Source organism: Protopterus annectens, chromosome 13.part0 (assembly GCF_019279795.1).
Source record: "Protopterus annectens isolate FY-2018-M chromosome 13.part0, PAN1.0, whole genome shotgun sequence".
Taxonomy (NCBI): domain Eukaryota; kingdom Metazoa; phylum Chordata; order Ceratodontiformes; family Protopteridae; genus Protopterus; species Protopterus annectens.
In genome coordinates, this window is record NC_056747.1 from 1,242,392,130 (window position 1) to 1,242,414,628 (window position 22,499).

Sequence of the window (22,499 nt, forward strand, 5' to 3'; positions counted from 1 at the left end):
ACACACACACACACACTTATATATTTCTATATGTATGCTGTTGGAGGTGAAGTACATAATATACCAACAGAAGGGGGTGCATTCATAGATCCCAGGAACTATAGACCTATTAGACTAACCAGTCTTATCTGCAAGGCCATGGAAAGAATTATCATGGACCTTATTAACAAAGATATAGGAAATCCCCAAATGCTTAACCCCACACAGTTTGGCTTTGTGAAAGGGAGATCATGCCTGTTAAACTTGATGGACTTCTTAGACACAGTCACCGAAGCCCTAGACGAGGGCAAATCTGTGCATACGGCCTACCTAGACTTAGCCAAGGCCTTTGACACAATCCCCACTCAAGCATCATTAATAATCTCATCCAGCTGGGTATCAACCCATATATTGTCAGGTGGGTTGCAAACTGGCTCACTGATAGAACTCATATGGTCAAAATAGGAAACTCCACCTCCTCCAGCAGACCCATAACCAGTGGTATTCCACAAGGATCGGTTCTGGGAAACCTGCTGTTTGGAATCTACTTCTCTGAAGTACAGGCTAAATCTAAAGGACTTTTGCTGACAAAATTTGCTAATGACTGCAAACTGGTAGTGATCATTGAAACCCTTAGCAAAGTCAACATCCTACAAGATCTTACTCAGATTAATGACTGGTGCCAAAATCAAGGTCTTAAACTTAATGCAAAAAAATGCATTATCATCCCCTTTAGCAAGGATGATGTTCCGGCAAACAACCACATCAATCGCAATAGCATCAGCACACAGGTTGACAGCAACCTTAACTTCGATCACCATGTCTCCACAGGGGTTGGAAGGGCATTTTATATTGCTCATATCATAAGTAAGGGCATTGCCTCCAGAGAAAAAAGAGGTTATAACTCCTCTGTACTCTTCCCTCATCAGGCCAATAATCGAATACAATGCTCCCTTTGGTACATTCCTTTCCAAACACCTGCATCAATTGGACAGACCACAGGTTCCTTATGAAGAAAATGCAGGGTCCTCAAGATCTGTCTTATGCAGACAAACTAAAATCATTGTCACTTTAATCTGTGTCATACAGACTGCTCAGAGGCAGCCTGTGTCTTGCATATAGAGCAATCCCTGACCCAGCTTTGAAGGAAATGCTGCACATTCGCAAGTCAAATGGCACATGAGTCACTCACTCAAAGACCTTAATCTGGTATGTGACAGAACTTGCTGGAGAGACAAATTTGTCTCACATAGGTTGCCCTACTTTTGGAACAAGCTTCCTATTATTGTTAAACAAAGCCCCTCGTTGGCCCTATTTAAGTGCAGTTTGGATGACTGGATGGTTAACTGGAAATTCAGCCCGAGGGTTTCACATGTGTCCCTCTTGGACAAGGCAATAGATGCTGATTTTAGTGTCTGCTTGAGCTATATATATATATATATATATATATATATATATATATATATATATATATATATATATATATATATATATTTTTTTTTTTTTTTATCTTTTAGAAAAATAGATATATATATGGGTCCCTATCAGATGATCGAGTTTTCAGAAACTTGAACTCCATATGGTCAAGACAATATGATCTAGTTTTTGAAAACCTGAAGCTTTTGAATGGAGATCGCAGTACAGTGCGGATCGGGTAATTTACCATTTTCCTCACTGTAGTGCAGTCTCGGAGATGGTATATATAATTTGTGGGGGGTGGGGGGGCAAGGGGGCTTGTCCCCCCTTGCAAAAAAGATAAAAAAGGTAGAATTTTGTGTTTTTTGTTTTGATGTTCAACTTGATCATATGGTCTCTTTGATATTTTTGTTCAGGTTTCTGAAAAGTCGATCATCTGACATAGACCCATATATATATATATATATATATATATATATATATATATATATATATATATATATATATATATATAGATACACACACACACACGCATAAATATATATACAGATGGCGTGGGGTGCTGGTGTTTTTTATTTTTTTATTTTATTTTTTATTTAGTTATTCTTAGTGTTCAATCTTTTTAGACCGATCTTGTTTTGAAAGCTCATTTGAGCATTCACCATTTGATGATGATGTATATATATATATATATATATATATATATATATATATATATATATATTTTATATATATATATATATATATATATATATATATATATATATACACACACACACATATATTACCATTTGATGAGATGTATGTGTATATATATATATATATATATATATATATATATATATATATATATATATATATATATATATATATATATATATATATATATAGATCTAGATATATAGATAGCTACAGATAGAAATCTAGATGGATATATATATATATATATATATATATATATATATATATATATATATGCGTGTATGTATGTGTGTGAGAGAGTGAACATGTGCTTATATTTTTCTTTTAATAAGTAAGCCAGATATCACTTTGTTTTTTGATGAGAGCTTGTCATTAAGATGCTGCAATCACAAATGTTATGCTCTCTGGCCCCTGCAGATGTGGATTTTCAAGCTCTCCCTCCTCCTCCTCCAGACTACGCTGAAGATTATTATGATGCCATTGCACCACTTCCGCCTCCTGCTCTAGATTTCCTGCCTGGGCCAGGTACTGGGATTCCTAACAACTACATTGAGAAAGGTAAGTATACCTTGTTGAGCTAGGCCCTCCTCTGTTTTCAAAAGGAAAAAATGGAACAGTTCTAAGAACCAACATACTTCCACTGTACTAGTTCATCCAATATTCACTCAAATTCCTGTCTAAAGCAACCCATTAGCCCTTTCTGAGCATGCATGCTGCCTCGGCCAAGCACTAAGAAGGAGGGTGTATGTCATTTTATTGAATGCTCATTTTATTGAATCACAAAAGGTTAAACTAAATTTATTGAAATCTCATGTCACTGAATCACAATTCATAGAAAACATTCTTCACAGTGAATATACTCTGAAACAGTTTTTGCACCCCCCCCCCCCCAGTCTCCTTACTTATATATCCCTACTACATAGTCACACAACCATGGAGCAATGATAAAACATCACACACAGTGAATTAGTGCTGACGCACAATCCCAAACCTCTACAAATATGAGGGTACAACATGATGATGGCCATTATCAATCCACAAACTCCAATTCCATAATAATGCCTATAATCAGGAATGATGACATCAAACACTGTATATAGACTTCTACAGTTTTCAATGAATTGTGATGATTCCAGTGTTCCTTACTGCTGACCCAGATTTTAAATGTGTGTTTAATAACCCTGCATGTTGAAAATATGAAGTCAAAATGCATCTGTTTTCTCCAGATATACCTTTGTACAAATAAAAACAATGTTCTGAAAGCTGATACATTTATTTGAGGGCCTAAATAAATTAGAGATACTGTGTGAAGTTTCAAAAGTTGATCTAAGTTGTATTACCCCATGTTTTACAAATGTAATATAAGAGAAACTAAACTGCTATACATTTAGACTGCATAATCATATTATACATTTAGGATGGCAAGAAAACTATGTTGCTGTATATTTGGGGTGAATGATTAGAGACTAAAGAGCATGTACAATTGAATGCAATTTCTTGCAGTAAATCAGTATGAATTGTATGACATACAGTGCTGACCTCTGAGAAGGACATGTAGCTGTAGTGAGATTTTATATATTAAGTTTTAATATAAGAATTTATTGTATGTGTCTATCCTTGATCATCTAAATATTGGTATTCATAGTCTTCTTTTAACTATTTTTAAGATATATATTTTTTAATTTTCCTGCAGTAAGTAATGTTTTGAATTTCACGTATCTGAGTATTTTAGCTAATGAGCATTATTTTTACAGTAATTTTCTCCTATTGTTAGATTAAATGTGGTTCTGGAAGGTGAATTATTTATTTGACATAATTCTGACACTTGCAAACACTGTGCTAAATTTAGCAAAAAAGGTAAAACAAAACATGAATTTGTAAGCTTTTTCACAGCTCTGGAACTTGGACCTTTGTCATAAGGACCATTATGATGGAAAGCATAATATGAATGGATAAGCTGGAGGAATATATCAGTCCACCCATCAGATTGTTTCAACAGTCAGACATCCCTGGGAGCTAGAAGATACAATCCTATGTCATGGCATTTAGAGAAAGCCTAGAAATAAAAAAGAGACAGTCATGTCCCCACTTCATTTTTCTCTTCCCACTGAAGTGAATAGCCAGTGTACTTGCTTCAAGTAGCTATTTATCAGGAGTTTCCCCAGGCTAAGATCTCAAAGTATATTGACAAATATACCTGTTCTGTTTTTTGTACTATTTTATTGGTATTTGAAATTTTAAATTAAATGTATACTGTTTTGTGTGGATTTTTCTCATAACATCCACAGAAAAAAAAAATATTATAATTGCTCTTATGGTCAACAGAGAAATTAACAACAGGTAAAATTTATTTATTTATTTTATTTATTTTACATTTGTTGACCGGGCTAGTCTAGCTGGATATATGTCCATTTTCAGTAGAGGCCCGGGGAGAAAAGCTCCAAGCATTAGTAGTGACAAAGATTACAATAATATAGTAATAGTCAAATGAATTACAGCACATTGTTACATTGAGGTTCAGATAAACTTGTACAGAGTCCTTTAGTAGGTTAAAGCTAAGATCAAATACAGAGAGCAATCATTTGAGAGAGAGCAATCAAAAGAACAATATTTTGAATTGTAAACCATTTTTATCAATTTTTTTTTTAAGTAGTAAGAAGGTAATCGATATTACAGGTATGTGACATAGAACAGTGGGGTAGGGAAGTGTAGAGAAAGGAAGAGGGGGGGAAGAGATATCAGTCAGGGTTAGAGCAGGGACAAAGCCAGTGAGTTTTAAGATATTCCTTAAGATGCTTTTTAAAAAGACGAGTGGAAGCAAGAGAGGAAAGTTCACTAGGAAGCTGGTTCCAGCTTTTTTCCTACTGTGTTGGTGAAAAGTGAGTCCCCAGCTTTGTTGTTAGAATTAGTAGTGGAAACTAGAATCTTGTTAGCTGAGCGTGGTGTCGCAAGATTTTTGTAGGGGGTAATCAGATTAGTAAGGATTGGGGTATTATTAGGGAGGTAAAGGATCCTTTGGGTGATAACAAGTTGTTGACAAAGTAGTAGGTTCTGCAGTTCTAACCATCCCAGTTGTTTGAGGTTGTGGCAGTGGTGAGTTCTAAAGGGGGTGCCAGTGGCAAATCTGCCTATGTTATTGTAACTGGTGGAAAGTTTGTTGAGGTTGTTTCTAGATAGATTGGTATATATTGCAGAAGCATAGAGCAGGGTAGAGATCAGGTGTGTCTGGGCAATAGTGATTCTGGCAGAAGGGGTAAGGAAGGGTTTGATTCTGTAAAGGGTGCCTAGTTTTTTGTTGACAGACTTTATTGTAGAATTAATATGGTCATCATAGCTAAGGTTGTTATCAATTGTTACTCCTAGTAGACGGGTTGTAGCATCAGGAGATATGTTAGTTGCATTGTTAGAGGTTACTGTGAAGTGTAGTTGAGGTGACTTATGAGTAGGTGCAAAGAGTAATAATTTTGTTTTTTGGGGGTTCAGAAGGAGACAGTGTTGCATGAACCAATTTTCAACACTGTTAAATACTGTTTGGGTGAGGGACTGGAGAGAGGTTATGGACTTGGCTGAACAAATTAAAGTTGAGTCATCTGCATATTGTATGCAGGTGGCTTGAGGAATTTTGGTATGTAGATCATTAATAAACAATGAAAAGAGACGAGGTCCTAAAATAGAGCCTTGTGGTACTCCAATGTTCACAGAGAGGGAAGTAGAAAGATTATTATCCCAAAGTACTGCTTGCTGTCTGTTTTCAAGATAGGATTTAAACCATTGTAGTGCTTGTGTGTCCAGTGATTGGGCTTTTAGTATGTCAATAAGCATGTTATGGTCCACCATATCAAAGGCTTTTGAAACGTCAATAAATGGTGCAGAGGAGAAAGTATTACTGTTACGATTTTTGTTTATGGAGTCAGAAAAGGATAGCAGGGCAGTTGTTATGCTATGGAATGGCCTAAAACTGTGCTGGCAGTTGGCAAGTAAATTGTTATGGAGAAGGTGGTCAAGTAGTTGTCTGTGTATGCATTTTTCCATTATTTTAGCTATTGGAGAAAGGCGATAGGCCAAAAGTTGGAGAGCTCGGTAGATGACACTTATGTAGAGGGATGATGTGGGATACTTTCCAAATGGAAGGGATTTTGCTTTCTAAAATTGTTCTATTTATAAGGATGGAGATGGGATAGGCAATGGCTTTAGCTGCATTTTGAAGGTATTCTGCTGGAAGACGGTCAGCAGAAGGGGTGCATGGTTTAAGTTTTTGAAGGAGGTTGCAAATGAGGGATGTGGGTACAGGTTGTATATGGAAGGTTGGAGTTGAAGTATTATTGGTATTTAATGGTAGAGTGGTAATAGGTGGTAAAGTATTAGCTAGGGTTAGAATGGCTTCAGTAAAATAGTTATTAAAGGCATCAGGAATCTGGTTAGAGTTATTATGGTTGAATCCTGAAGGGGCAGGAGTTTTAGAGTGCCCTGGTTGAAGAAGTTTGTTAATGCCTGACCAGAATTCTTGTGGTTTTTGTTGGTGGGTTTGTTGGAGGTGAAGGTAATAGTCTTTTTTGTCTCTGAGAATGTCTTTCTTGGTGGCATTTCTTAACTGTTTAAAGTAAAGTTGATCTGATGGACTTTTGGAGGCTCTCCATTTGGCCCAAACTTTATTTCTGAGGAGGATCTTTTGCCTAGTATGTTTTGTAAGCCAGGGGGCAATTTTGGTTCTTATTCGGGAAGAGTGATAGGGTGCGTGGTAATCTAGGATTTGAAGGAATCTAGTATTAGTAGGTCACTGCTTCATCAAGTTGAAGATGAAACATAGGTGACCAGTCACATGCTTTCAGTTTGTTTTGGAAGCTCTCTGGATTAAATAATTTTTTGGAGTGGAAGAATTTAAAATTCTTAGTATTAGGGCTGTGAATTTTTTGTTTAATGATATAGGTTAACATATGGTCACTGATATCATCGGGAAGGGGTCCTGGTTTATAAGTATCAAGATGGCTGTTGAGAAGGATCCAGTCTAGGGTGGTTTCCTTATTGCTTGGCTTATGGATTCTAGTAGGAGTGGTTATTATCTGTGAGAAACCGTGAAGATTTATATGATTGGTAGGATTAGGGGAACTACAGGTTGCCCAGTCTATATTAAAGTCTCCTAACACAATGGTTTCCTGAGGTAGGTGGGTAGAGAGGTAACTAAGTATGTTTTCAAGTGTATTAATATTATTTCCAGGGGGGAGATATGTGCAAATGTGATAGATAGATTTGAAGTTGTTGATTTGTAGCTTGCTTGGCAGTAAGGGTTTCTGCATTGGTATCTGAGGGTAGTAGCACATTGAAGGGTGAAACTTAGAGTTCAGATTTATACAAAATGGCTACACCTCCACCCTTTTTGATTTTTGCGGTCATATCTTAGGATATTATATCCAGGAGGGGTAATCTCCTGGTCCAGAGTTGAGGGTTTGAGCCATGTTTCTGTAATACAGAGAATGTCAAATGAGTGCACCTCTAAGACTGCGTGTAGGTGGGTAATTTTATTGTTAATGCTGCGGATGTTAAGGTGAGCTATTAGGAGGGAGTTAGACAGTCTATTAGGGGTAGTGATAGTAGGAGATGTTAGGTTGTGTGGGTTATTGGAAATATTAGTATTGGGGCCAGGGTTTGGATGAATATCACCATCTAATAGGGGGTGTTGTAGAGGATATTGTACAAACTTAAGGATTTTGTAGTAATTGATGAAGGTTTTTTTGCCAAGGAAGTAAGTAACATGGTTAGATCTATGGTACTTTAGAAGTATATAGATAGAGGTGGTTGTTATGTTACTATGAGATTTTGAAAAGGCATGTTACAGAAGCATCCAAACACAAGTTTTATGATGTGTCATGAACTAGCATTACTTCAGGCTGATATAAGACAGATACAAGGGGTCAGACCTATAGCAAAGGGGTCAAAGCCTTTAAATGAAAACTTCACCCTGAAACTCTAAAAATATGATTTTATCATATCTTCATATTCTGTGCTATATTAGTGCATCTAGCTTACTCTCTTTTGTATCATAATTTCATTTCTTATACCCAAAAATGGTCATTGTGGTGCATTCTGTATTGGTGAGATTTTTTTTTTAATAATTTTTGGTTTCTTCCCACACTGCAGTTTGTCCCCTTTATTTGGCTCATCCTAGTCACAATAAATTAATTTTCTTTTCTTTTCTTCATTTAGAAATAGTGCAGTGCAGTGCAGTGAGGTAGTGGTTTCTTAGCCTCTGGATACAATGTCATTGTTCTTTTCATTGAATAAACCTGGTTTCTGCTGACTGAAGTTAGCTTAACAGGCTTTTTCAACATTTATTTAAACCCTTTTCAAAACATTCAAGATACAGCGGAACTTATTTATTTATTTGTTTATTTATTTATTGTATTTTATTTACTTACTTAACAGTGTAAGAAACTTCTCTGTGTGAAAGATTTTCAGTCCATATATTTCTAGTTAATCACTGTATATTAATCAGATCAGACAATAGTAGTAGAAGTAGTGAACACAAACTCATCTTAAGTCAAAACAAAACAAAACAAAAAGTAATAATAGAAAATATATAATTGCACAGCATTAATAAGTATTCGAAAGTAATCCAAGCAAGGCAGGCAGTCTGTTTCCAGTTGAAAGTCCTTTATTAAGTACACAGACAAGCGATCCAAGTAAAACAAAAATAGAGTAATAATTTCCTCAAAAGCTTTCTAAATATATATATATATATATATATATATATATATATATATATATATATATATATATATATAAAACCTGACACCTAACCCTACACTAAACTATACACTCACCACTAACTATCCACTTACCTTAACCCAAACCCTAACCCTAAGGTCCGTCACTATCGCAGACTCACCTCACCCGCTCCCTGACCCTAAATCATCTAACCCGCCCTAACCATCACGTCCACACAATCGCACACATACCTAACCCGCGCCCTAACCCTAACTCACCTAACTCGCCCTAACACTCACATCCACACAATCGCACACTTACCTGAACCCGACCCGTAACTTTCCACCACAGCACTGAAAATACTGAAGCAACAGAAATGGACAACCGAATTCTTTCCCTAGGAAAAAATTCGGGTTTCTGTTGCTTCGATATTTTAAGCTTTCGCTTACATAGGGTCGATTAATCACCATTCGCTTTTTTAAGCATTCGGTGATCTAATATAGACCCAAAATTAATACATTTTTTGATATATAAAACAAATAAGTGAAATAGTAATGTAGTCTTCTTTTGGCTTTTCCCAGATAGGGGTCGCCACAGCGGAACTCCGGTCCGCTAATGATTGGTAGTTGATTTTTCCGTGCCAAGTTACCAGCCCTGATGCACAACCTTCAACGAAGGTATGCCAATTCACGCATGTCTCCACGCAGAAGACGCTCTAGCTGAGAATCAAACCGGACAGCGTCTTACTGTGAGGCGACAATTCTACCGCAGCACCACCACCACAGGTAAATAAGTGAAATAGTAATATTCATTGTAAAATGCACAAGTAATACACAAATTAATATATGCATTTTATAATAACATTTTAAAAGAATATGTACAGCTGAAACTAATAGTGAAATGCATTTTTGTGGCTATTCTTGTTAGCCAGCATACTTAAATACAACGGGTATTGAGTAAGGCATTCTTGTCTTCAGTGGAGTAGGTTACCTATTTAATGTTATTGCTTTGTATTAGAAAGAAAGCAGGGTAAGGAAGCAGAGAAATCAGCAAAAGTGAGATGATTAAAAAGAAAAGTGTCGTACTACATAGTTAGTTTCAGCCAGAATTTGACATATCTGGGGCATGGTCTGTCCTGACTTCAATCCTTGTGGAGTCCCATTAAGGGGTACTGGACCTTCCCCCTTAAACATGACCACAAATGCCACTGATAAGATCCACATGCACACCCAGGATATTTAGACCTATATGCAAGGCTGAGTTTAGATGCCTTTCTACCTGTATAGGGTGTTGCAATTGCTTTTGCTCCATCCAGAGGGCTAAAACATAGATTCCTATACATTGCTGTCATGATTTGGAATATATTTTAGAAACTCAGACTTTTAACAGCTCTCATATCAGACCTTCATCCCTTAAGCATTCTATAACACAACTCACTGCTCAATAAAACAGAAATAGTTTAACTGCAAACCTTCTGCTTTGACACACACATTTCATTTCCTTCTGCCCATATTCTGCAAAGAAGGGATTCATGACATAATGAACTTCCTTTTGCATTTTCCACATAGGAGGCAGGGGGGGTTCAGCATGTGGCACTGCTGTGTCAGTCTTTGAAAGACTTTCTGTGATAGCAGGGTGTTCTTCCTTAGCAAAGAATGTTAAACCTCTGACTTTTATCTCAAAATTTACCAGATGCTGTTTTGATCTAAAAACCATATGTGTTCTCTTTCTCCATGTGGTTAGATCCTGATATCCAAGCAGTGCAACATCTGACACATCAGAGCTTTTCAAAACAATCTTAATCATATTATCATATTTTCCAAATAACATGTTTTCTTAGTAACCTTTAAACTTTTCCATCAGAAATGGTCTTATTCACCTGTGACTGACCCCAAAGAAAATATAAGCCAAACTGTTTTAATTGGCCAAGGCATGTTACCAATTAAGAAGTCATCTCCTGTTTTACTGGTGACATGCACTGGATGGCTCACTTCTGTTTTTCTAAATTTCAGGTTTAGCCATCCCTTCTATAAGGTTGACTGTTCCTCTCTTATGTAGCCTATTACCTGTAGGATATCAAGTAGGATTCTCAGTATATTTGAATCTTGTAAAACTGTTTTCAGCTTATTATAGAACCCTTTAACATTAAAGTTACTTCAGCTCCTGAGTCTGTCAATGCCTCATGATATAATGACTGTCATAAACTCACTAACTTTAGCCAGGATACTTTTAATAATCTGCTCCCCTTAATAAACTGGTCCTTCCTCCATGAACTCCCACTTGATGATGCCACCAATAATTTTAACAACATCTTTCTCAACAGTCTGAACTCCATGGCCCCCACCAGAAAAAATAGAATTAAATTCAACTTTGCTCCATGGTTAACACAACCTACTCATACACTTATGTTCAAAAAAGAAAGTTCCTGGAAAAACTGGAAAAAACTGAATCTCCTACTCATCTCCAAACTTACAGGGAACTCTGTCATCTTACCTAGAAGTAGGTCAATCTTGATAAAAAAACATTTCTATCAAAAGCCGCTAAATAACCCCCAATTCAACCCTAAAAAAATTGGCATACCATCAATAATCTCCTACATCCTGGCAATCCTTCTACTCCTAACCCCTGTCCCAATAGCTCCTCCTTGGATACAGCCACCTTTCTAAATTCCTTCTTCAGTGACTCTATTCAAAACCTGATTAAAAAAGACAATACTTCCCACCCCATTAATGATCCCACTCCTTCTACCCACACTCTCCTTTTCTTTCATACGCCCTCCCCTACTCCTTATATTAGATTACTTCTCAGTAAACTTAAACCATGCTCTCCTTCCCCTGACAACCTATCTCCACTTTTCCTTTAACTTGCAGGTAAATCTATTGTCTATCCTATCTTCATTTTAATCAATCGATCTATCCAAGAATAAACAGTTCTTCAAATCTGGAAGACATTCTCTGCCCTGCCCCTGGACAAAGGCGGTAACTCTTTTGACCCCACTAATTTCAGAAGTATAGCAATACTATCACCCCTATCAAAAATACTGGATAAAAATGCATTCATAACAGCTTCTTGATCATCTTATACAGGAAAATCTCTGAACCCCTAGCCAACAATGTTTTTGCCCCATCACAGCACTTCTACAGCACTAATTTCTTTTACACAGACCATTGCATAATCTTGTGACAGCAACAAGCTAGTCTCCTGTCTTTCCCTTGACCTGTCTAAAGCCTTTGATACTATCTCTCACAAACTGCTTCTATCTAAACGTACTAGCCTTAATCTCTCCAACATCACACTTCAGTGGTACTCCAGCTACCTTTCCAACAGATTCCATTCCATCAGATGGCTCTCTGCCTCCTCCCCCTTCCTCCCTGTTCAAACTGAGGTTCCTCAGGGTTCCATTCTTGGACCCTTGATTTTTAATATTTTCACTAATAACCTCCACACATCCTACCCCCACTCTTCCTTAATATAATATGTTGATGACTCTACAATTATCTCCTCTTCTGGCAATCTCACCCACCTCCTTACTTTTACCCAAGAATCACTTCTCTCAGTGGAACAATGGTTAACCAGTAATCATCTCTTACTCACCCCTAAAAAAATTAAACTTTTACTCTTCCTTCCAAAATCTCTACAACAACACAAAAATACCTTCACTGTCACTTCCCTAAATAATATAATTATCTCTGTCAAACCACATACAAAACTGCTTGGAGTAACTATCAATGACCAACTTAAATTCGACATCCAATCTCAACAGACTGAAAAAGACCCACCAAAAACTAGGGATGTTATATAAGCATAAAACATATTTCACTAATGAAGCTAAACGTTCTCTAGCCCAGCCTTTCCTACTGCCCACCCTATTGTACACTGCACCCGTCCTCACCAACATACAATCCAGTCTATCGCTTAAACTTGAAAACACTTATTATAAAATTGCTAGATTTGCTGCCAATCTCCCCTACCACTCCCACCACTGCATAGCATTAAAAAACCTATAATGGCTTGAATTCCAGCAACAACTCATCTTCCTCAGCTACACCTCACTCACTCCATCCTAAACAAACCCTCCTCCTGTCCTGCTCTCTCAACCCTCATCTCTCCTTACTCTTCAAATAGTGCCCTCCGAAGCTATGATCTTCAATTCTTAGAAATTCACAAGCCTAATAAAAACATAGGCAAACTTTTCTACAATCACTCTGTCGCTAAAGCTTGGAATAAATTACCTTTATGCTTAAGAACTATCTCTAACGCGTAATAGCTTCAAAAAATCTCTCAAGGACAACCTACTAAAATCTTGGTCCTGCCCTTGCATAGCACCCACTTAATCTACCTTCTCTGTTTTCCCTCCTAATTTCATCTTGTGCTTACTCATAACTATGGGTTAATACTACATACATAGGGGTTTGGGATTTTGGTCTCTAACAACCTTGATTGTAATCAGTGTTAATTTCTACTATGCTATTTGAGTGTAATTTTTTTTCTTTATTGTTATTATAAAGTGTATTGCATTTTATCTTGTATTTTTGTGTATGTTTAGAGCTTTTCTGCTAGGGCCTCCGCTGAAAAAGGGTTTTTGCCCAGTCTGACTAACCCGGTTAACAAATGTCAAATAAAATAATAAAATAAATAAAATAAATGATCGACACTTTTATCCACATTTATTTCAAAGTAGAACATATCTACACTTACCTCATGGATTAACTTGCCAATGTGGAATTTACTCTGCCCTATCCTTTGAAACAATACATTAGCAACACTACTGACAGTAAAGGCTTACACACTTCTTTCAAATTAGTAACCATATCAGAATTATTTACCTTGGTAGCCTGAGAGAAGACAGGAGGAATTAGTCACAAGTTATTGGAAGTAGTGTTATAAGTGGCTGTAGGATTGGTGGGTATCCACGGTCCTTGAGAAGGAAAACCAAGGGACAGCAAGGTTTTTTGTTCCAGAAGTTTGGATAATGGACTTCACATGACTTGTTATTAGGGTGCTTGAAGATTTGCCCTTCTGCTACTATATTTGTCCCTTCTTTCTAATTTAGCTATAATCTATGATTTTAGCATTTCATCTGCTGTTTCAGATGCCCTTGGTATCTATGCCTCTGTGTTTTAAATTCAAAGTGCCACTTTTGTAAGTAATTCATATTACTCTGTACATTTCTCAAAAGAGATTACTTTCTACACAGGCAAGACTTGACATCTCTGACCTACTCCTACAGCAGGTCACCATGGTGACTGCGTTTTTCACACAGTTCATCATCATCATCAACATCATCCCCTTTTTCCCATTTACACAGGGTCGGGGTATCGTATTAACTGTCGCCAACTCTCTCGATTCAGTGCCACTCTCCTGCCTTCTTCAACACTCATGCCTGACTGTTGCAGATCTTCTTTCACACAATCCATCCACCTCTTTGCTGGATGCCCTCGCTTCCTCTTACCTTCTTCCTGTCTGTCCCAAATCTCCCTCACCAGATTGTCTTCTGCTTTTCTACACATGTACCCATACCATCATAATCTGTTATCTTTGATCTTTTCTGCAATTGGAGCTACTTTGGCTTCTGCTCTTATGTCCTCATTTCTTCGCCTGTCCCGCAGTGTGCATCCTACCACCTTTCTCAGGCACTTCATTTCCATCACCTCTAGCTTCTTCAACTGTTCTGCCTTTACTGCCCAGGTTTCTGTACCATACAGTAGTAGTGGTCGCACCACTGTCTTGTACATCTTACTTTTCAGCTTCTTTGGCATTCTTCTGTCATATACTACACCTGATACTCTATGCCAGTTGGCTGCAGCCCCTCTGATTCTAGCTTTGACCTCTTCATTCAGACTATCCTTCTCCTCAACCATCCCTCCTAGATACTTAAAGCTGTTTACCTGTTCCACTATCTTCCCATCTATCTCTATTCTCAGCTTCTTCTGATTTCCCCAATCTGCTGCCATTACCACTGTCTTATCTGTGCTTAGTTTCATCCCATGTGCCTTCAGATTTGCATTCCATTCTCCTATCCTTTGCTGAAGTTCTAGATCAGAGTCTGCCTGTACTGCCACATCGTCTGCATACAGCAGCTTTGTTGCTCTGACCCTTCAACCTGTTTGCTGATGTAGTCCATTACCAGTATGAACAGCAGTGGGCTCAGAGCTGAACCCTGGTGTACACCCACTCCCACTGGGAACCCCTCAGTGAGGCCAAACACTGTTCGTACTTGAGTTACTGGGTCCTTGTACATAGCCTGTACTAATTCTACCAGTGTTTCTGGGACTTCAAACCACCGCAGTACTGCCCAGATCAGCTTTCTTGGGACCTTGTCATACACTTTCTCCAAGTCTAGGAAAGCCCAGTTTGACTCTCTCTTCTCTAGTTTCTTCTCAAGTATCTGTCTCAATGCAAACATCGGGTCAGTTGTGTTGCATCCTGATCTGAATCCAAACTGTTCATCTCCCATCTTACATTCTACTATTCTGCGTATCCATTTATCAATCACCCTCTCCAGAACTTTCATGCAATGTGGTAGGAGTTTGATGCCTCTGTACTGTCCACAGTTGTGGATGTCCCCTTTGTTCTTGTACACTGGCACGAGTATGCTTATTCTCCAGTCATCTGGAATATGCCTTTCTCTCCACACTGCAATTAGTACCCTCAGGAGCCATTTCTCCCCTAGCTCACCCAGCATCTTTATCATATCTGCTGTGACCTCATCTGAGCCTGCTGCTTTCCCTGACTTAATTTTCCTTAGTGCTGCTCTTACTTCTTCTAAGCTGGGCTCCTCTTCTACTCTCATTGTAGGCTGTTTCTGGGGCAGTACCGCTTCTGTGGGGTTTTCTTCATTCAGAAGCTGCTGGAAATACTCCTTCCATCTGCCTTTGATGTCCTGTGAGCTGGTAAGCAGGTTGTTGCTGGAATCCCTTATGAAGGGTGTCTGACTATCTTCTTTATCTTTCTGTCTTTGCCTTGCAACCTGGTATAGTTTCTTTGTGCCCCTTACTGAGTCACTTTCCAGAAGCTGATAGAGTGCCTCTGATGCCCTATTCTTTGCTATTGCAACTTCTTTCTTAGTTTCTTTGTTAGCCAACCAGTAGTCCTTCCTAGCTTGGTCAGTCTTTTCAATCTCCCACTTCTTCCTGCACTCCTTCTTTCTTTTGATTACTTCCTGCAACAGTTCACTCCGCTGTCTAAGGTGAACTTAAAAGTCATGCAACTTTAAGGTCAGACATTTGTTTGCATACCTTAACACATTTATCCCTCATCTGTCTCCCATTCTTTGGGGGGCTGTATAGTAAACCGGAGTCTCAGACTTAATGTTAACAGGCTCTGTGGCATTTTTTAGTTATGTGGGCTAATAAGGCATTGGCTCATAGTTCCTTGTGAAAATGCATGTAGACTTCTGGTTTGCATTTGCATTTTCTTTAAAAAAAAAAAAACTCCATAGTTACTGAAGAGTTAGCCATGGTATTTTGGTTAAGTAACAACACTTAAAAACAAGAATAACATACTTTAAGGCAAAGTAGTGAAAATCAATACTGCACTCCAACAGAAATCAACAATCAGAAATCTGCCATGTTTTAATACATTTACAAGATACACCATCATCTTCTTTTGGCTGTTCCCATTAGGGGTCGCCATATCAGATCATCTGTTTCCATTTCTTCCTGTCCTCTGCATCTTTCTCTGTCATACCAACCACCTGCATGTCCTCCCTCACCACATCCATAAACCTTATCTTAGGCCTTCCTCTTTTACTCTTACCTAGCAGTTCCATCCTTCGCATCCTTCTCCCAATATACCTAGCATCCTTCCTAAGTACATGTCCAAAAAAACACAATCTTACCTGTCTGGCTTTGTCTCCAAACCATCCAATCTGAGCTGACCCTCTAATACACTGATTCCTAATCCTGTCCATCCTTGCCACACCCAATGCAAATCCTAACATCTTTAACTCTGCTACATCCAGCTCTGACTCCTGCCTTTTCGTCAGTGCCACCATCTCCAACCCATATAACATAGCTGGCCTCACTACCTCTTGTAGACCTTCCCTTTCACTCTTACTGGTACCCGTCTGCCACAAATCACTCCTGACACTCTTCAACACCCACTCCACCCTGCCTGTAGTATCTTCTTCACCCCTTTTCCACATTCACCATTACTCTGCACTGTTGATCCCAAGTATTTAAACTCATCCATCTTCGCCAGCTCTACTCCCTGCATCCTCACCATTCCTCTAGCCTCCCTCTCATTCACACACATATATTCTGTCTTAGTCCTGCTGACCTTCATTCCGCTTCTCTCTAGAGCATATCTCCACCTCTCCAGAGTCTCTTCAACCTGATCCCTACTCTCACTACATATCACAATGTCATCCACAAACATCATAGTCCACTGGGACTCCTGTCTGATTTTGTCTGTCAACCTGTCCTTCACCACTGGAAATAAGAAAGGGCGCAGAGCTGACCCTGATGTCATCCCACCTCCACCTTGAACACATTCATCACTCCTACCACAGAACTCACTACTGTCACACTATCCTCGTACATATCCTGTACCACTCTTACATACCTCTCTGCCACTCCCGGCTTCCTCATACAATACCATAACTCCTCTCTAGGCACCCTGTCATATGCTTTTTCTAAGTCCACAAAGACACAATGCAACTCCTTCTGACCTTCTCTGTACTTCTCCATCAACACTCTCACAGCAAACATTGCATCTGTAGTGCTCTTTCCTGGCATGAAACCATACTGCTGATCACTAATCATCACCTCCCTTCTTAACCTAGCTTCCACTACTCTTTCCCATAACTTCATGCTGTGACTGATCAGTTTTATCCCTCTGTAGTTACTACAGCTCTGCACATCACCTTTGATCTTAAAAATCAGTACCAAAACACATCTTCTGCACTCCTCAGGCATCCTCTCACTTTCCAAGATTTCATTAAAAAATTCCACTGCCATCTCTCCTAAAAACCTACATAATCCTAGATATTATTTTCAATTCATTTTGGTTGCTTTAATTAGCTTGTTCCAGCTCACAAACCCACATAAACCTTTCAGAACAAAAAAGCAGGAAATATATTATATTCTCAGCTATATATTTGCCCTTTGTGGTAGCATCAGAGAAAAAGGTGGAAAATCACTTGATTCTGCATTTATTTTCCCCTTTCCAAACTTACTGTTCCAGCTTCAAATTAAGCTAAGAATTAAAACAGCTAACGTGTGTAATGAGTTAAATTTGTATAAAATAGAATTTATTACACTATTAAAAATGAGATTAATATAACTTAATGGGTAGATCTTAATTAAAAGTGGTGTACAACATTAACAAGCTAAAAAATATAATCAGATTAGTTTAATAACTATCAAACTGCAGGCCAAATACTGTTTGTATATCTCCAAAAACTTTTTATATTTAGAAGCTTTTGGTAGGATACCAGCCTTTGGAGTCAAGGCTTGGTCCCTGTTCTTGTTCCTCAGATTTTTCTGCATTAGAATAATGTTTTAAGGGTGTCTGTCCCTTGATGAGCACTGGAAAAGCAATTCTGATTTATTTGTCCACTCTCTGGGTAATCAAGAAAGCTGAAATGATTTCTTGCAAACTCACAATGGTTTCTCCCTAGGCAAGAGTCCATTCAGTTGCAGGTAGAACTTTACCAGTTTCTTTTCTAGTTAAACTTTCTCTTCACTGTAAATGGATATCCCTGGTGCTGTAGATGACCAGGGCCCTGAAATCAGCAAGATGAAATATCACAGTTCTCAGTTCCTCAGCAGTCAAACGTCATATAATCAAGACAGGCTCTTTCTGAGAGTTAGCTGCAACTGTGCGAGTTTGTGCATTGTCCAAGTAGCTTAGATAAGTCTGATGAACTGTTGAAAAAGAAATAATGAAGAGGAAATCCTGCCACACAGATTTATCTGCAACTAAAAGTAGGGAAAGCTGACATGTTTTCCCCTGCTTTAGTTATTCTTTTGACAAAGGAAAAAAAAAACAATATGTTGGAAGAGAAAATAACATGATTTGATGGACATTGACTTCTCTGACATGCTCTGGGTTTCATTTCCTTTTTAAACTCTTGGCACTTTAATGTCCCAGAAAAGGATAATGTTGAAGTTGATAGGTACTGCCTTGAGGCCTACATGATTTCAGTGATGTGATCTGGTCAACATTCTTGTGACTGAGAAATAAGTAGAAACCACTGGAGGAGATAGCCAAGAGGCCCTTATTCCCCAGCTAGAAACATTTTTGAATTGAGCATGACCTCGTGTACTCTGTGTTCCTATGTCTTTTTTTTGTATACTCAATAACTTTAGTCAAATAACAGCACTTTTTAGGAACTGTTTAAATGCTTCCACCACTGTACCACCCTGCTGCTCATTTTCCTGATGCAGTCTACCCTTCATCATATAAAAAAGACTAAAGTCCGCCATCTGAGGCAGCTAACCCCTGTCTCCAGCAGAGAGCAATCTGCTTTTTTCATTAGATTATTATTACTTTGGAGATACTGATTTTCATCATAGCTGTTTTATAATCTGCAGTATATCACTCTATTGAACATTAGGGATCGCAGTCACTAGATGCCAAAGGGACGACATCATCTGAGAGCATCAGGCATGCCACTGTCTCATCATCAAGCTGAATATTCTCCATACCTTAGCTGTACCTTGATACCCTACCTGTAAAGATCAGAAAGAGAAGGCATGGTATTGCTATAGTCCTGTCCCTCACTTCAGGTGTATCTGACTTAGCACAGAGAATGTGGGCACAATTCTCACTCCTCAAATACAGATACTGAATGAGAGGCAACAGTAGGCCCTAGGACCCCATATTGTTATAGCAGTTCCCACAAAACATTTGAGCTACATGCTTTCTACATGCACAAAACACATATAAACAATATTTTCAAACTGCCATGACCACTCCAATATCTATGCAAGAATAAAGCACAGATGTACTTGTCCAGAACAGAACCTACAGTGCTTTTTCTGAATCAAAGGCTGGACTGCTGGATGGATTTTCCTTTCCTGCAGCCTGGCTTACACTTTTTAGGTAACATGAAGAGTGGTGATCCTTCGTTAACTGAAATAAACCCATCTGTACATATTTTTGACACAAGGGACCACTACCCCCAGTTTGGCAAGACAAAGGTACTGTCCTAGCCTTCCATACAGTACTGATTAGATGTGTTCACCAGGACATATCAATGACTCTCTCTCACAAGTGCAAGACCTGAAGAATCCTAAATGTTACAGAAAAATAAATTGCAATCTTAAAAAAGCAGTGAGTTCCAAAACTTATTATATTGTGAAAATTCCAAGAACCACACCTGTGATCACTAGAATAGTGGAACTGCTAGTGGAAATGTGAAGGATTCTTGCTAAGCCAAACCTGTGATCTCAAGAGTTAATATGTATAAGTACCAGGAGGTACAGTGATCTCTGTGTTAGTATGTATAAGTACCAAGAGATACATGATCACAGAGTTAGTATGTATAAATATCAGGAAGTACAGATTTAGTTTCTATAAGAACCAGGAGGTGCCATGATCTCAGAGTGAGTGTGTATAAGTACCAGGAGGTGCCATAATCTCAGAGTGAGTGTGTGTAAGTACCAGGAGGTACAGTGATCTCTGTGTTAATATGCATAAGTACTAGGAGGCGGAATGTTCTCAAGAGTTAGTATGTATAAGTAACAGGAAGTACAGTGATCTCAGAGTTAGCATTTATAATGCCAGGTAATACACTGATCTCAGATGTAATATGTATAAGTACCAGGAAGTACTATGATCTCAGAGTTGCCATGTATAAAATACCAGGAAGTACAGTGATCACAGAGTTTTTATGTATAAGTACCATGAGTTGCAGGGATATCTGATTTAGTATGTAGTACCTGTAGGTACACTGATATCAAACTTAGTGTGTAGAAGTACAAAGAGGTACAGTGATGTCTACAGTGGTGGCCAAGTTAATAGAAACTGGTGTTTTTATTATTTTTATTTCTGTTTTTATTATTGTGTCACCATATAACTCAATACGATTATATGAAATGCCAAACAATATAATCCATGTTATATGAGAAAATGTTCTAATATTTTGTGAATGACCCTTTGGCCATTACAGGTTCATAGGTTTATAGGTGTGTACTAGGCTAATGGCTCTGGAGCCTTTACAAGCCTAGCCCATAGGATTACTCTGGCATCGTGCCACCCGACCTTAGTTCCGAATGCCTCTGTCGAGTAGTGCCACTGGAGTGATCCTGGGGTGAATTTTCTATTTCCCATCCACTCATCAAGATTTCTCTGGAAGAGGGCCAGTGAGGTGCTCTGTTTGACATGTACAGGAAGTTTATTTCATAGCATGGGCAGTCTCTGGGTTATGAACCTGTCCCTCCAGCTTGTTCTAGGATCAAGGATTTAACTCATTGAGACATAGAACAAACAAGTTCACGTCAATGTTCAGTCATAAAAGCATTGGGCGCCCAACTGAAATGAGTTCTTCAATCAGTTCCTGCTTGTTTATGTCCTTTTTGTTCATTTCTGACTTCAGAATAGCCCACAAGTTCTCTATTGGATTCATATCTGGGCTGTTACCCGGCCATGGTAATAGTTCAATACCATGGACCTCAAGGAAACTTGTCACTTGTTGACCTTTGTGACATGGGACTCCATCATGCATGAAGATGAAGTCCCTGTCCTGGTAAATCCCATCCTCTTTGCCCAGTCACACAGCTGAGGGAGCAGACATTGCTGTAGTGTGGTTCTGTACTGTTCCTGCTTCATGTTTCTCTGAACAATGTAGAGCCGACCTGTTCCGAAGACACTCAGAAAGCTCCACACCATCCCTTCAACGAGGTGCTTGACACGCTGAATGCCACAGTCATCCCTCATTTGATCTCCACATTGTTGTCTGCATATTGTACTTACTGATTTGAACACTGTATTCTGCTCTCATCACTGAAAAAAACCTGTTTCCAATCTTCTTCTGACCAGTTTTGAAACTCTTCCACCCAGCGCAGTCTTTTTGACTTGATTTGGTTGGATAATTTCTGTTTCTTCAGAGGTCTGCAAGTTTGAAGCCCAGCATCCAGAAGTCTCCATCGGACTGTTCTGGAACTCACTGTAACACCCTGTTGTTCCAACATCCCCTGCAGCTATCTATTGGATGCCTTGTAATTCTTACAGCATTCTCTGTTCAGATACGAATCATCCCAAGGAGCTGTGGACCTTCTGTGACCACATCTGCCACAGCACGTAGGTGACAACCCTTCACCAGTATTCAGTTTCTGACTTTCTTGGTGATTTCTGATCCAGGAACACCTTCTTTGAGCAGAATCACAACTTTTGCACGCTTCTGTGGCATTAAGTCAGCCAATTTACCCATTTTTAAGACTATGGAGCCAGTCATTATAACATTATTTCTCTTTAAGTAGGTAAGTAACACGTAGTAATTTCATACTTAACAGCTTTTTTCTTATAGCATTATCAGACTAGAATGTTTTTGTGAATTTCTAAAGAAATCACACTGAAAATCACTAAAGAAACTAACAAATGTCCATTATTTGTCAATATTTCTATTAATTTGGCCAACACTGTAGATTAGTATATATAAGTACCAGGGACTACAATAATCTCAAGAGTTAGTATATATAAGTACCAGGAGGTACACTGATTGCAGAGTTAGCATAAATAAGTACCAGAAGGTA

At 38.5% G+C, this 22,499-nt stretch overlaps 1 protein-coding gene across 2 annotated transcripts in view; it reads left to right on the top strand.

Annotated features, from left to right (window-relative positions):
* The window catches only part of LOC122788230 (abl interactor 1-like), a 276,722-nt gene that overhangs the window by 245,795 nt on the left and 8,428 nt on the right, over nt 1–22,499 (top strand). For both annotated transcript variants that reach the window (XM_044055264.1, XM_044055263.1), the window contains one exon: nt 2,515–2,655. In XM_044055264.1, the coding sequence (XP_043911199.1) occupies nt 2,515–2,655 (141 nt within the window). The remainder of the gene's footprint in view (nt 1–2,514; nt 2,656–22,499) is intronic.